Source organism: Gorilla gorilla, chromosome 11 (genome assembly GCF_029281585.2).
Source record: "Gorilla gorilla gorilla isolate KB3781 chromosome 11, NHGRI_mGorGor1-v2.1_pri, whole genome shotgun sequence".
NCBI lineage: Eukaryota > Metazoa > Chordata > Mammalia > Primates > Hominidae > Gorilla > Gorilla gorilla.
In genome coordinates this window covers 35,210,341-35,224,877 of record NC_073235.2, presented here as the reverse complement: position 1 = coordinate 35,224,877, position 14,537 = coordinate 35,210,341, and the positions used below count along the sequence as shown (strand labels likewise).

At 44.9% G+C, this 14,537-nt stretch overlaps 1 protein-coding gene and 1 long non-coding RNA gene across 4 annotated transcripts in view; one reads left to right on the top strand and one right to left on the bottom strand.

The window, feature by feature from the left end:
• The first annotated feature begins 337 nt into the window (after positions 1-337).
• Positions 338-14,537, top strand: part of LYPD1 (LY6/PLAUR domain containing 1) — a 30,454-nt gene continuing 16,254 nt past the window's right edge. Inside the window, exons 1-3 of one of the 2 annotated variants that reach the window (XM_019022747.4) lie at positions 363-698; positions 826-864; positions 2,205-2,342. In XM_019022747.4, the coding sequence (XP_018878292.1) occupies positions 638-698; positions 826-864; positions 2,205-2,342 (238 nt within the window). In that variant the 5' untranslated portion in view covers positions 363-637. Of the gene's footprint in view, positions 865-2,204; positions 2,343-14,537 lie in introns of both variants that reach the window. The other variant, XM_004032578.5, reaches the window with a different exon arrangement.
• LOC109026012 (uncharacterized) lies at positions 3,754-14,289 on the bottom strand. Of its 2 annotated transcripts, none has more exons than XR_008677649.2 (5): positions 13,617-14,289; positions 12,915-12,971; positions 11,791-11,883; positions 10,143-10,311; positions 3,754-4,072 (listed from the first exon to the last, which is right to left on the bottom strand). It is a non-coding gene; the product is annotated as an uncharacterized lncRNA (long non-coding RNA). The 2 variants fall into 2 exon arrangements; XR_002005007.3 differs by lacking the exon at positions 3,754-4,072 and adding an exon at positions 8,524-8,692.

Sequence of the window (14,537 nt, the reverse complement as noted above, 5' to 3'; positions counted from 1 at the left end):
AGCTGCACAGGACACCCTACAGAGGCTGCGGGCGTGGAACTTTGCCAGGCGCACGGGAACGCGCGCCCTTCCTGTCAGCCTCCCGGGGCGCCAGGCTCCAGCGGCCCGCAGCGGGACAGCCTCAGTTGTGTGGGCTGGACCCAGTCGCTGGGGTACTGACCAGTCCTGGAAGGCGCAGAGGACGTGGAGTGGGGAGGCTGCGTTCCTATGTGCGAAGGGCCAGCCGGGCACGCAGTCCTCAGACCCTAGTCAGCACCCGGCAGGTCCCCACGGCACCTGCTGCGCCCTCCTCGCCGCTCCCCCAACCTCCCCACCTCAGAAAACTACCAGTTCTCTCCCGCCCCCCGGCGCCCCTTTCCCAGGAACGTGCGGAGGCGGGAGAAGAGGAAGACAGGAAGGGGGTGGGGATGTGGAGCGACCGTCCCAGCCTTCCCCGCCCGCCACCCCCACCCCAACTCGGCAGCCGTCACGTGATGCCTGGAGTGGGAGGTGGGGAGAAAAGGCGAGACTTTTGTGGGTGCTCCGGATCGCCAGTAGTTCCTTCAGTCTCAGCCTCCAACTCCGGAGGCGCGGTGCTCGGCCCGGGAGCGCGAGCGGGAGGAGCAGAGACCCGCAGCCGGGAGCCCGAGCGCGGGCGATGCAGGCTCCGCGAGCGGCACCTGCGGCTCCTCTAAGATACGACCGTCGTCTCCGCGGCAGCAGCGCGGGCCCCAGCAGCCTCGGCAGCCACAGCCGCTGCAGCCGGGGCAGCCTCCGCTGCTGTCGCCTCATCTGATGCGCCTGCCCTCTCCCGGCCCCGGGACTCCGGGAGAATGTGGGTCCTAGGCATCGCGGCAACTTTTTGCGGATTGTTCTTGCTTCCAGGTGAGAATACCCAGAGGCCAGTAGCCGGGGCCAGGTGCGCACAATCCATCTACCCGCCAGCCCTTTTGCCCCCAAGGCGCCCACCTCGGGGCCAGCCCTGCGCTGGGGCTGCCCAGCGGGAGTTGGCGGCCGCGACTGGTGCCCCGGGGCGCGAGGCTGGGAAAGTGTCCAAGTCCCGCGCTGCAGGAGGAGAGCGGGGAGCGGCGGGTTTGCGGGACTCCGGGCTGCAGCTTGTCCGGCTGCACCGTCGGGAGAAGCTGGGCTTGAGAGGAGGGAGGGTCCGAGCGGTGCTGGGTTCTGGGCGAGGGAGAGGGGGCGACATCTCCCGAACCCTGCCAAGTTGTCTGGCGCGTCCGGCACCCCGTGGGAGTGGCGCCGCCGACAGGTGAGCGATGCGCGAGGCAGCCTGCGGCCACGCTGAAGCTGGGTTGCTGCGCTCAGAGTGCGATAGATGTGGGGCTGCGGGAGCGCGGGTAATTGGGTCTAGACACGAGCGCGTACACCGAGAACAGCCAGGCCGAAGCGTCCAGAGGCGCAAAGGTCTCGCGTCCTCTCTCCAGTTCGCCTACTGGCTCCCTACTAAGCTCTGCAGAGCTGGAACCCCGACCACCGACCCTAGTCGAACGGTCGTCCTGAAAGCCGGGGCCTGGAAGAAAGGGCTGCGGGGTCGGGGATCCAGGGTGCGCGCGCTCACAAACGCCCTTTCCCACCCTCGGTGGCCATTCGGGTCGCCGCGGGGACGGCCCCGGAGAAGGGCCGCCGACCCGGGCTCGGGGACTTGCGGCGCAGCAGCGCTTGGCGTCTGGCACCTCCACCCTTGTTCCCAGGTGGTCGCTCAGGGATCCTCAGAGCCCTGGCACAGAAACGCTGACTTTAAAAATTAAATAAATAAAAACTGAAAAGATGTCTGCGAATGTAATCACGAATGGTGCCAAAATAGTAATTAAGTAATTTGTAACCAATTAGCAATTAGGCAAATCCTTTGGCTTAGGCTGGAGCTAACGCACGTCTCCAGAGCTACTTCGCTCTTGCGGTGGTACCGTCCCCACCCTCCCTTCAACTTCTTGGGAAAAGGCCTGGGGTGGTAATGGATGGGCGCTTTGTGTCTAGAGCCGGGGTCCAGGGGTGGCGGGCACTATTCCACTTTCTTCCGTAGGACCCTAGGTACCCGCGCCGCCCCCTGCCGGTTTCAGCCACATCCAGCCCTACCCGGAGACCCAGGAGTGGTCTAAGCCTGCCAGAGGCTGGGAGCCGCCTGGCTCTGAGGCGTGGGATGGTCGTGATTTCCGGGGTGGGCTCTGTAGGGGCCGGATCTGAACCCGACTGCGTCTGTCTCGCAGGCTTTGCGCTGCAAATCCAGTGCTACCAGTGTGAAGAATTCCAGCTGAACAACGACTGCTCCTCCCCCGAGTTCATTGTGAATTGCACGGTGAACGTTCAAGACATGTGTCAGAAAGAAGTGATGGAGCAAAGTGCCGGTAAGAGCCTGGCAGCCCTCCCCCGCGCTCTTAAGCCTGGGCTGTCGGGTGGGAGTGAGGGGGCCATTAAATAACAGGAAAAAGGACTGACTTTGATTTAATGCCCACACACTGGTCATCGCAGATTTAGTTTTACAGTGCTGGGAAAATGAAGAGTTCCAAGTTACTTTAATCTCATTAGAGTTAATTACTAAGGCTTCTCCCCAAGGGTCTTGGGAGGGGAAGTGCATTTAAATTAGTGGCTCTCCTCTTTTTATTTACTCCCTTCACCTCCCTATGCTAAAAGCTGATGGAGGTAGAAAATATATGGCTAACCAGCCCTGGCTTGGGCAACTAGACAGTAGCCTGTGAGCATTGTCAGCCTGAAATATGGAGCTAGCTGAAGTTCCCAGAGGTCAGAGCTTGAAAAATGTGTTTTGTCATAGAGGCACACCATACTTCCTTGAAGAACACTACAGGATCTTTATTTAATTTTAGAACTAATGCATCAACTTCCAGGCACAAATTGCCAAGATCTTTCAAAGGAACGCCGTTAGCCCTACCAGCTTAGCTGCTGGCTGGCTGAGAAGAAGTCCTGAGCACCCTGTGGGGGAAGGGGAGGTCTTGTGGGATAGCCCTCACTCCCTCTAGTTGACCAAGAATCTTCTCGCTGAGGTAGAACTTTCCAACCCTCTCCTCACCCCCTACCCCAGCTGTCTTATCAGAAGTCAAAGTTCCCCAAAGTATATCTGGAACTTTGGGAGAATAGGTAGAGCTGTTACTTCAGTTTCAAGGTCAAAACCATAAACACAGACCTTGCCATTTTAAGGATATTAAAAAGATGGGAAATAGCATAACTTGATGGCTGATAGTGAACGAACCAAAGCCCCCACTTCCTTTTGTTCTGTGAACTGCCTGCAGAGCCCGGTGAAGTGATTAGAACTGTTATATGATTCCCTTTACCCACTGGTAAATCAATGCAAAGACTCTAGTTTTAAAGCCAACACCTTGGGAAAGTCGTTTCTTCTCAGAGAAGGGCCTGGAAATGTCATATTGCTATCCTCATGGTTATTTGGAAAGCAGATGTTAGCTTGACACTGTGCTGTGTTGCGGTGTGTGTGCAGTTGTAAGGGCTGGTTTGTATAGGTCATTATTTGTTGCACCAAAATCACTCTTCTGGGAAGCCTGAGACATACTGGCTCTCAAGGGTAACTTGTCCCGAGAAATGCGGTAAACATTATTTTGGCACATGGGATTTGGGCTATTAATGATGTAAAACAAAACAAACTTGGCGATAATTCTTTAGTTAAGATTGATAGGGATAATTTGAACAAATGGGATTTTTTTCTACTTGTGTTTCTTTCCTACGTTTTACCTGAGCAAAGAATTTACTGCCTTTCTACCAGAGGGACTGCTGTGATTTTAGTCAGAATTACTGTTAACACTTTATTGTTACTTTCAAATATTTGCAGCTTTCTTGAGACAGTAGTTTAGAGCCAGACAAAATGAGAATGTACTGTGGACACGTTAAGAACTTCTTCAGAGTCCACAAGGCCACTGCTTACCTGGATGTCATATTTTATCACCTGGGATATGGTTGAGAAGGGGATGTAAGCTAAATTTGAGTCAGAAGAGGTCCTTTTTCTGAGACACATTTCTTCTTCTCTAAAAGTGTATCTAAGATGAATACCACACACTCCATTTTCAAAGTGCTGTTTTTCATCTTGCTTCATTCTGTCCTCAAAACCACTCTGTAAAAGAAGCAGAGCAGGCATTTTAACTTCCATTTTATCCACAGAAACTTCAGCACAGACTTCAAGTGTCTGGCCTAAGGTTGCTCGCTTTCTATAAGCTCAGACAAGGTAGGTACCTTGTCTCCAAACCAGGCCCCTCTGGCCACAGGTCACAGCCCAACAGGTAGAGACAGAATCAAGTAATAAGGCAGTTTCAATTGTGAAGTTTGACAAACAGAAGCAGTTGATGAACTCAAAGGAAAAGGTTTTGAAGGGAAGGATGCTAGGTTGGGGTGTGTGCACATGGAAGCAAGGCATTCTAAGCCTAAACTCCACAGAAACAAGCCAAACGGATCTGTTTCTGCATCAAAAGAGCAATGTCCAGGGGGGCCTTATACCTCCAAGGCACTTCCATTTTTATGTCCATGTACTTATTAGGGACCAATTTAATTTTTTGCCAACAAGGATAGAGAGCAAACCTAAAACTTTAAGTGAACACAGTTGTAGTATAATCATCATAGTAACAAGAGCTAACTGTTGTTGAGCGCCCGAGGCATCTGACTCTTTTCTGTGGGTTGTACATACAGAATCTCGTGAAATCTGGTGGTCCTCTTTCAGGATCTTGTTTCCTCATGCCACAGCCAGTCAGCATGTAATTCTATTACATGGTCAACATCTCCTCTCCAGAGAAAGTAATGCCTGTTAAATGATGCTATTAAGAATTGAAGTCAGAATTTCTTTCAAGTTTGATCAATAACATATGTTGTCCTGAGAATCTCAGCATACTAGAGCTGAAAGAGCCCAGTGACTCCTAGTTAAAGATGCATGTTGGAATCTTGCTGGGAGTTTTGTTCAACTCCACATGCCTGCGTCTCTGCTTAAAGAAGCCCATTTCATAGATCTGTGGTATATCTGGCCATGGGTCTTTTATAAACTTCCCAATGATTCTGGGGTGACCCGAGTTGAGAACTGATCTGGACAAAACTTTTTGTGTTACAGAGGAAGAAAGCAAGGTCCAGGAAAATTAGATGCTTGGTCCAAGTTCACCAGCCAACTGTTACTAAGAGGCGCTTGAAGCCTGCTTCTCAGGCCAACACCTTTGCTGTAATACCACACAGCCAGCATGTAGTAAAATATCCTGCCAGGTCTGCCTGAAAAGATAGTCCAGGCGAAGTTCAAAGAGTTTAGGCCATTTTTCATATCCACCAAGTTCACCTAACAGTCCAGGTAGACAGGCCATGAAGTGGATGTCAAAAGAATCTGAGAACGAACCAGTGAGATTTTTAAGTTTGAGTGCTATGTGGACTGGCATTTTTTCATAGATGTGGAAAAACCAGGGCTTTAAATCAACTAAGAAAATTTAGTGAACTAAGCCAGTCTGACATTAAGCAGTAATGAAAGGTGTTCTCTTTCCAAAAAATACCAGCCATGCAATATGCATAGGCCTTCAGTTTTCTGGACTAAGTCTGTAAACTCAGCTCTTAAAAATTTTGAGGCAGGTACATTTAATTTTCCATTGGGAAGTACGTTTGAAATTAACCTTTACCTATTCCCCAGAGTGACATTGCTATTAGGTGCTGAGATTATTATCCACCAATCTTGTTCCCTTTGGTCATTTCTGGAATAATAAGGTACTGGCTGTGGGGAAGGGAAGGTTCATTTCAACTTCTTTCATTGTCCTTACTAATTGATATTTAAATATTTGCATAATGAATGACTTGTTCTCACTAGCTCTGCACTTAATGAGTTGGTGTCTATTTACTAGCACCCTTGATAATGACACCTCTTTTGCTCTTGCTTGTCATTGCACTCTGCAAAATATTTCAAATATTGATTTTCATTTCAGAATAGAAGCCCCCTCCAGTATGAATTTTTAAACCAGGGAATAAAGAATGTGAATTTGCATTTGTTTGACAGTGCAATCTTGTAATTAGAGTTTTTCCTCTTGACTAGATACAGTGAAAGGGGCATAATTTAATTTTTATAGACTAGCCAATTTCTGCCCTTAGTAAAATATAGCTCTGTCAGTGAGCAAAATGTTACAGGTTCTCCTAAACCTTATTTAAAAGTTAAATGCAGTATATTGAGAGAAAGTTCATGGTCTGAATCAGTAACTTAATCGATCTCTTCACCCATCCTTTGCAACATGCATTAATCTATTTGTCTGTTTTGCAATACAAGAGTTACTGATTTATATGCCATGTTGCATCTACATTATGGCTGTGTAAGTAATGGCTATTTTTTTTTTTTGGATTAGTTAGTTGCTCATTAAGTTGGGCAGGGATGGCTTCATATCTTGGATAGTTTAGTTTTACACCTTATCTTCTCATGAGCTAACTAAGGGATAGCAACAGAGGACTAGATGTCGCAAAAATGCTTGGTCATCCACTCTTAGTAGAAAGAAGTGGAAAGTTAACCACAGCCTGTGTTTTCTTAAGTCTATGTCTGCTTAATTTCCCCGAGATCTAAAATAATAGGTTCTAGTTTGACCTTGGGAAGGGCTTGGCAGGAATGAGGCCCAGTGCTGCTAATCATAGTCCCTTTATTCCTGTATTCTTTTGAGTGCATGCACTCAAGCTCAAATGCCTGTGCGCACACATATGCGCATGCACACACACAGTCATATATTTGTCTGTGTGGATATACTTTTCCATTTTTGCCTGTATATATATTTGCATATACCCACATATGCAATGCTTGTAAGAAAAATGAAAATATTGAGTTAACCTGTACGGATACTGAGATCACAAATTCCTTAATCCATGCTATGTTGTAGGCATGAAGAACATTTTCTAAGATTTTTTTATTTTATTTTTGCAGAACAACTTTGTTAGAAGTAGCAGGGGTCTCTGTTAATCTTCCAGCGTCCTCCATTTGTCCCTGTCTCTCCTCCTCCTACCAGGCCTCTCCTGTTAGCTCTCTTTTAGACATCCCATCTGCAGTCCTTAATTTCTCACTGTTAACCCCATTTTGAATCAATCAGATGGGCTATGGAATATGCTCTATGAATAAAGTGCAAAACAAAAACAAAGTTCCACATTCTATCTTTGGCAAAGGAGACTTCAACAGCTTAAAAAACTTTAAAATGAAGCTGGGCACGGCAGCTCATACCTGTAATCCCAGCACTTTGGGAAGCTTGAGGTGGGTGGATCACCTGAGGTCAGGAGTTCGAGACCATCCCGGCCAACATGGTGAAACCCCATCTCTACTAAAAACACAAAAAATTAGCTGGGAGTGGTGGCACATGCCTGTAATCCCAGCTACTCAGGAGGCTGAGACGTGAGAATTGCTTGAACCCGGGAGGTGGAGGTTGTAATGAGCTGAGATTACTCCACTGCACTCCAGCCTGGGCAACAGAGTGAGACTCTGTCTCAAAAACAAAACGAAACAAAAAAACCTTTAAAACATATTTGGATATCAAAAACTATATCTTCATATATTAAAACCAGCTCCGCTAAAAGGGTTTCCATATCAACTTCAATGAAGTTAGGAATTACACAGGAAGGGATTCTATTCCGTGAACGTTCACATCCCTACCTCCTTTCCTTTCCAGACGCTAAAAGAACAAACACCTTGCTCTTCGAGGTGAGACATTTTGCCAAGCAGTTGACCACTTAGTTCTCAAGAAGCAACTATCTCTTTCATGTGCCTTCTGAGGAAGTATTCAGAGGGGGAATATCAAATGTCTTTCCCTTGGACTCTCCCAGTGAGTGAAGTATTTGTTTATGTTAACTTTCCAGCTGAACAAGCAGCCGGTGCTGACCTCCCATCTCCATAGATGAAACATTTGAAGATTGATCCAGCTCTCCCATAACACTAATTCCTCCCACTATGATTGCATGAAAGCTGCTGTCATTGATGGTTTTCCTAATGAGTTTAAACAGAGAGGCTTCAAAGCTGGGGCATTTTTCCCAAGTGAAAATGAAACGAAGTATGAAAACAAAACGTACCATTTTCTTTGAACTTTGAAAAGGAAATCTGCCTCCCTTACATACTCCTGAAACAAAAATTCCGAATCTACAGCCTTTGAGAGAGACAGTGTACCCTTGCCCGTCCTCCCTCTCTCCCGCCTGCCCTCCCTACCTTCCTTCCTTCCTTCCTAATTGACCAACTTAGGTTCTAATGTCCAAACTAAGCAAAGGTTTATTAGCACACTGTGCAAAAGGACTCAACACTTCAACCCCTATTTTTTACTTGTCCAATGGAAAGTGTATTGGCTCCCTTAGGGGAGAGAACCCCTATGATCTAGGTTCTTCACATTTGGTAACTTGAAAGAGTTTACTTAATATCCCAGGGGCTTACCCTCCCCCCTTGTAAAATGTAGAAACAGGCTGACTGTTTTCTTATGAGATACAGCAAGAGAATGAGAAATGCGGTCAGTATAACCATCTTCAAGGAACCAGTGCTAGACATGGAAACCTGTCTTGATGCTCACCAGGAGTTGCCCCATTCACTATCCATACCTGCTTCCGAAGGGTGGCCCAGATATTATAGTACAAGTTACTTTGTACACTGTTTCTGTATTTCTCAGAATGAGGGAGTCCTTGAATTCAGCCTTTAGTTCCTAACAGTAGTATCCTCATAGTTGATTTAGAAGGTTCACAAAGAGATAATATCCCCACTTGATAGTTGGTGAATCTAAGACACAGAAAAGTCAAGATCACAGAGCCAGTGGGACAGGAGTTCAAGTACCTTTCACTTCTCCAGGTTTTTCTTTCTTTTTTCCGCTATGGTGCCATTTTCTATGTTTTCCCACTTTTTTTGTATTTTTAACAACAATTTTATTGAAATATAATTCACCCTTTAAAGTATGCAATTATGTGGTTTTTCGTTTATTCATAGAGAAGTGTAACTATCACCACCAGTTCAAGAATATTTCGTCACCCCAAAAGAAACTTTATTTTATTAGCAATCACCCCTCATTTTCCCCTTTTCCCAGCCCCTGGGAACCACTAATCTGCTTTCTGCTTCTATGGATTTGCCTATGCTGGACATTTCCTGTAAGTGAAATCTCATACTGTGCGGCCTTTTGTGGCTGGCTGCTTTTGCTTAGGATCATGTTTTATGGCTCATCCATACCACTTCCACTTTTATTTTTTATTTTTTTTTTATTCCATAGGTAGATGTGTCCTTCCTCTTGCTGGGGCAGATATCTAAAAAGAAAGCTCAGGTTTAGCAGATCCCTACCTTATGGAATGGGATAGAATGAGATGGAATGGGATGCAGCATGGCTGTGAATCTTAGAACTCCACTGGCCAATTAGCCAATTTGCTGAATTAAAGTAACAACATGTGCCAAGAGCAAGCCATTCCAGTGGGTTTTCGGCAAAGGAATTGGTGTTCATCAAACATCTACTTGGTGCCATGTACTGGACTGTCCATTCTTGCCCATCTATTATATAATTCATCTGTTTTCCCTTGAGGAGATCTTGAATTAGTTTCTTTTAAACACAGGAATCCTCAGGCACATGGATGGGCTATTCCTGAGGCCCCTGTTGGTGGTCCCAGATGCCCAGCTCCACATCTGGCCTCACTCTTAGGCCACTGTCCTCAAGAATCCCACACCTCTAAGGCTAGAAGAGACCCTAATCTCTCTGGTCCACACTTTCACTTTACAGAGGAGTGCACTGTGGTGCAGAAAGGAGTTTTCTTTCCTGGGGTGCTTAAGCATCTTGATAAGTCCATTTCTCTCTCTTCCCTTGAGAAAGCTTGAGGGTAAAGCAGGTTGAGAGAGGTTGTGGAGAAAGGTTTTGGTTAAAGAGATCAGATGCTGGCATGATTTGGTCATCTACAATGAATACCATGTCCATGCACAAGCCTAGCTTTTGTCCCCCAAACCAAATCATTTGATTACAGCCTTTGTATAGGCAGAATTCCTTACTCATTTAACTGTGAGACATATCTTTTCTTCTCTGTTAATTTTTTCTAGAAGACTAAGCTGGATTCTCCCTTGCTTTGTAGTTTTCATGGTGGTAGAAGTGACTATATTTCAGGGAGCTGGAGCAAAGTTGCTGGTAGAAGACAATGTGTTTCCTACCCTGGGAACACCAAAAGAGGCCATACCTGTAATGTAGGATTTTCAATCATACCTGGAATGAATCAGCCAGCAAATAAAAGAACTATGAGATGTGCCATTAATTCTTTCTAGAATTTGACTTGTGGCTACATTGTGATTCTGAAACTCTTTTCACAGGCCAGAGCTGTAGGGCATGTTCTCTTATTAGTAAATTGCTTCCAGTCTTCTGATTGCTTCCAACACTACAAAGCAAAGCAGGAGATGGACTGAATTAAGTGTTTTAGATAAGGTGAAACCATAGAGAGTTTGTAATAAATTGCTTTTTTAGAAGGATGTGTTTAAATAGAATAGAGCAGCAATGGCTCAAGCTATTGATTTCAAGGGGTTTATGACTTTGCAAACCATGAGCAGGATCAGATGCAAACGTGATAAAGTTGTATTATTTTAAGGAAGTTGTGATACTCGGTCCAGTGCATTTCATTTCTCACTGGACATGGACAATAGCTTTTTATGTTTTTCTATTTCTTGGACTTCGTGAGTGCAGTGGAATGACTGGAGACAGTGCTGGAGGTGGGCGGCGCCAGGCACGCAGCTCTCAGCCTGCAGTGGTCCATGCATACTGCACACGGGTTGAATATGAATGTGCAGAGCAGTTTGCGATGCCCTCCACGGAGGCATCTTCAAAGAGCATCAGCAGAAGCAGGTGTATTAAGTGATGCTGGGCAAGGGGGTTTATGCACTATTCTATTGCTTATGCAAAATGTAGCAAACCACTTGGGTCTCCAGTAACTTCAAAGAACCTGTTCAGAAATAGCTAGAGCCTAGCGGGTTGACTAGTCTGCCACCCAGTGAAGACATCCGAAGTAGGAGTGCAAAGGGGTCTCAGCCCCAAAGCCAGCTCAAGATTCTCTCAAGAGTGTCTGTGCCTTCAAAGGGAAAGGCAGCCAATAGGCCGGAGCCACAGCTGGAGGCTGATGAGTTAACATTCTCTGAGAGGCAGGACAACTTTCCACTCAGCCTGTCACTGACTGTTGCAAGGGAAAGAGGGATAAAGCAAGTCAGGAGACATTCTGCATAAGAGTGAGTTAAGATCCAGAAACAATTTCATCTTTGTTCAGTGTTCTCCAGCCAGCAGCTCAGTTTGCCTGGCATCACATCCTCTCAGTATTTTAGAGTGTATTTTCCTAATCAAATTGAACTACAGCTTCATTCACGGCTTTCATTTCTATGTACAAGATCCTGAAAGGATGCTGTTGGCTCTCTCTCACGCACACTGTCTCATGCTCTCTCTCTTTTTCTCTCTCTACCTCACCTTCCCTCTATCTTACACAGAAACACACACTCACTGGTATGGAGACACGCAATAACTATTTGCAGACTGCGTATATTGAAGAAATCAAGTTTCAAGCTAAAACAGATAGATTTATCACCATTTCAAAATATTATAGCAGAAATGAAGGAGCTTAAATGTTTAGCATAAGAAGAAAAATAGAATAAAGACAAGTTGAATATACCTTTTACTTTTTAGTTAAACTAGAAATAGCTGACTAATGCCTGTTAGTGATAGTTGTAATTTAAGGAACCACTCTGAAATGTAATCCACCCCTGGTTTTATAGTTCTTTTTGTCAGCTTGCTTTTAAGGCTGACCTGGCTTTGCTTTGAATAGGAGTGTTTTCAAGACACACACACACACACACACACCTCTACAACACCAGCTTACATGGTGGTTGAGGAAGCCGGGGTCCAGGTTACCGCTGGCCAGTCCTCAGCTGGAACTCTGCTACCTTGGAATTCAGCCTTGGTCATCAGCTCCCTTGGGAAGAAAGAAAATCCCCCCACATGGTTTTATGCCCCCTAGTCCTCACCCGCACAGAAGATGCAAGTTACAAATACACACAGGTATGTTCCACAAGACACAGGCAGTTAGACTTTCAGCTGAGGGATATACTTCTAAACCATTCAGTTTGGGCAAATTCAACCACAAAGGGAAGCAAACAAACTTTGTTTTTACTCTCCTGCTGTCTGCTTTGCCCTTACACTCTTTCACTGGGCTCTAAGAATTCAACTAATTGCTTGTATTCTTGCCCTCTTTGTTGAATATCATTAATATCACTGTCATGATATTGACAAAACCTGGCATCATCCTCAGGTGGAAGGCCAAGGCAGCTATGGCTGCAACAGCTCCTAGGCATCAAGCAGCATTTTCCATCCCTTCATTAGTCTCTGGGGCAACACTTCCTAACAGAATTTACCAGCCATTACTGCTGCCCCCGTCCTTTCTGTTCTTGCCTCCACCCTAGACCTTGCTTCCTGTATCACATAAGAATGTTTTTGGCTGCAAGTAGCAGGGACATAAACCATAAAGACATTTCTTGTTTATGTAACAAGATAGTCTACATAGGTGATCTTGGGGTTGCTCCTACAGCCCAGTGATGTCATCAAAAACTCAAAATTTCTTCATTTTTCTTCTTACTTCCCTAAGCATGTTGGCTTTTTGTCCTCAGGTTTCTTGACTCTTGATCACAAGATGATCACTGTATTCAGGTTCAAGGGAAGGGATAGCACCAAAGAGCTTGTGTCTTAAGCTTTGCCTTTTAATGAGAACACAAAAGCGTTTCCAAAGTCCCCCCAGAAATTCTCTTCACATTTCATGGGTCAGATCACTGTCTCATGGCCGCCAGTAGCTGTAAGGGTAGTGACTGAGTGGCCAACTGTGATTGTCTGCCAGATCAGCTTTTGAGAAGTCCATGCACAAGATTAGAAAAATTCAACAAAGTACCTCCAGGGACCCCTGGAAAAAGGACAGGGAAAATTTTTCTTTCCCGAAAATCACCATTATTTTACCTCAATTGAACGCTGAAATGTATAGTCAAAGGACCTTCATCCTGGATCACTGTCACCCTTTGGAAGAAAAGAAACACATATACTAACAAATGTCCTGAACTTTAACACAAGATGTACATGACATTCTAGAATTCTAGTTCATTGAATGCTGAGATACAAAAGTATAACTAAATTTTAGTGTGAGGATATCATGTTCATGGTGACAAATATAAGGGTGCTTTGGGTTAAGTGCTTAGATGTTCTCAGTTCATTCCATCTGGAAGTCGTTATGCCACCAAGGACTCTCTCTTCCCTACATTTGGGTGAATTTGTATGCAAGAAACTGATTAAGAATCTTTGGGCCCCACTGTGTTAATCTTACCATTTGAGAACAATAATCAGAAGGACATCAAGGTTAAAAATGCAACAGCACAGCTTCATAAATCATTGAGGGGGCACTGTTAATACTGAGATAATAAGTCATAAATATCTGTTCCCTCAATCCCCCATGGCAAACTGGAGAACAAAGACACCAGCTAAGGGAAGGCAAGTGACTGGGCAGAAACCTTCCTCCCTCAGAAAGTTATAAATGAGCAAAGAAATCCAAGTCTAATGCAAGACTAAAGTAAAACCAACAATTGGTATCATACATTATGGGTTGGTTGTTTGCTTGCTATAATTAAGTTGACATCAGTGGTTAACAGCCTTGAAAATTAAACTCACCAAAAATCTTTGAAAAGGGTAATCAAAGTCCTCTGAATAATGAACTTAACGCATCCCTGTTACAAGGAAAACAAATGTGTTCTTGGGTTATCTTGTTTCATGTCTATTTCATTGTGGATGTGGCTGTTGTTTTCAGAAACACATTTATTTTTACCCTTAGGGATCATTGCAGCCCCTTAATATTATTCTCAATTTTCAGTTCTACCAGCTAGGCCAAGATGGGCTCAACATCAGTATGGATATGCAGTGTGGAACTTGGCACTTCCTTTCTTTTTCCCTTTTTAAAATGAGTTGTTAGCATTCTTGTTGGGTTCCTGTGGCCATCTGCAACTCAAATGGAGGAGGCTTTTTTGGCCTTTAAAATATTCACATTCATGGCAAAGCAAAAGTACTTAAGAGCCAGAGCACAAAATTCTCCAGAAAAGAACTACCTTCTTGATCTTCTCTCTTTATTCCTGATAAACGGTGCCCATCGTGGCGGCAATGAGGCAAATGTATAGATAAGCCTCTACTTTCCAAGTCATTTTCATTAGAATGCAGAGAATGTCAAAATTCCTCACACAGTGTTCTTTCAGACAAAAAAAAAAAAAAAATACTTGGATGCAGATCGAAGATCTTTTTTCTTGCAGTTTCTTTGAGCTCAGTGAAAATGCTTGTAGTTCATTCCAATTACCCGTTCCCCAAGCATTTTTCTTTGAGGAACTCTTCCTAGTCCTGCATAGAATATTTATTGTGATGTAATCGTAACTATGGTGTAGTAAGTGTTGGTTATTTTTCCAGTAGGGAAAGATTAGTCTCACTCCCAAACAGGCATTCACACAAGTAGCAGCTGGCTGGAAAAGTTCGTCTTTAAAGCTACATTGCATAACATGGGTAAAAAGTAATGGACTATTAAAGGCTCTGTTTAGAAATTTCTGTCTT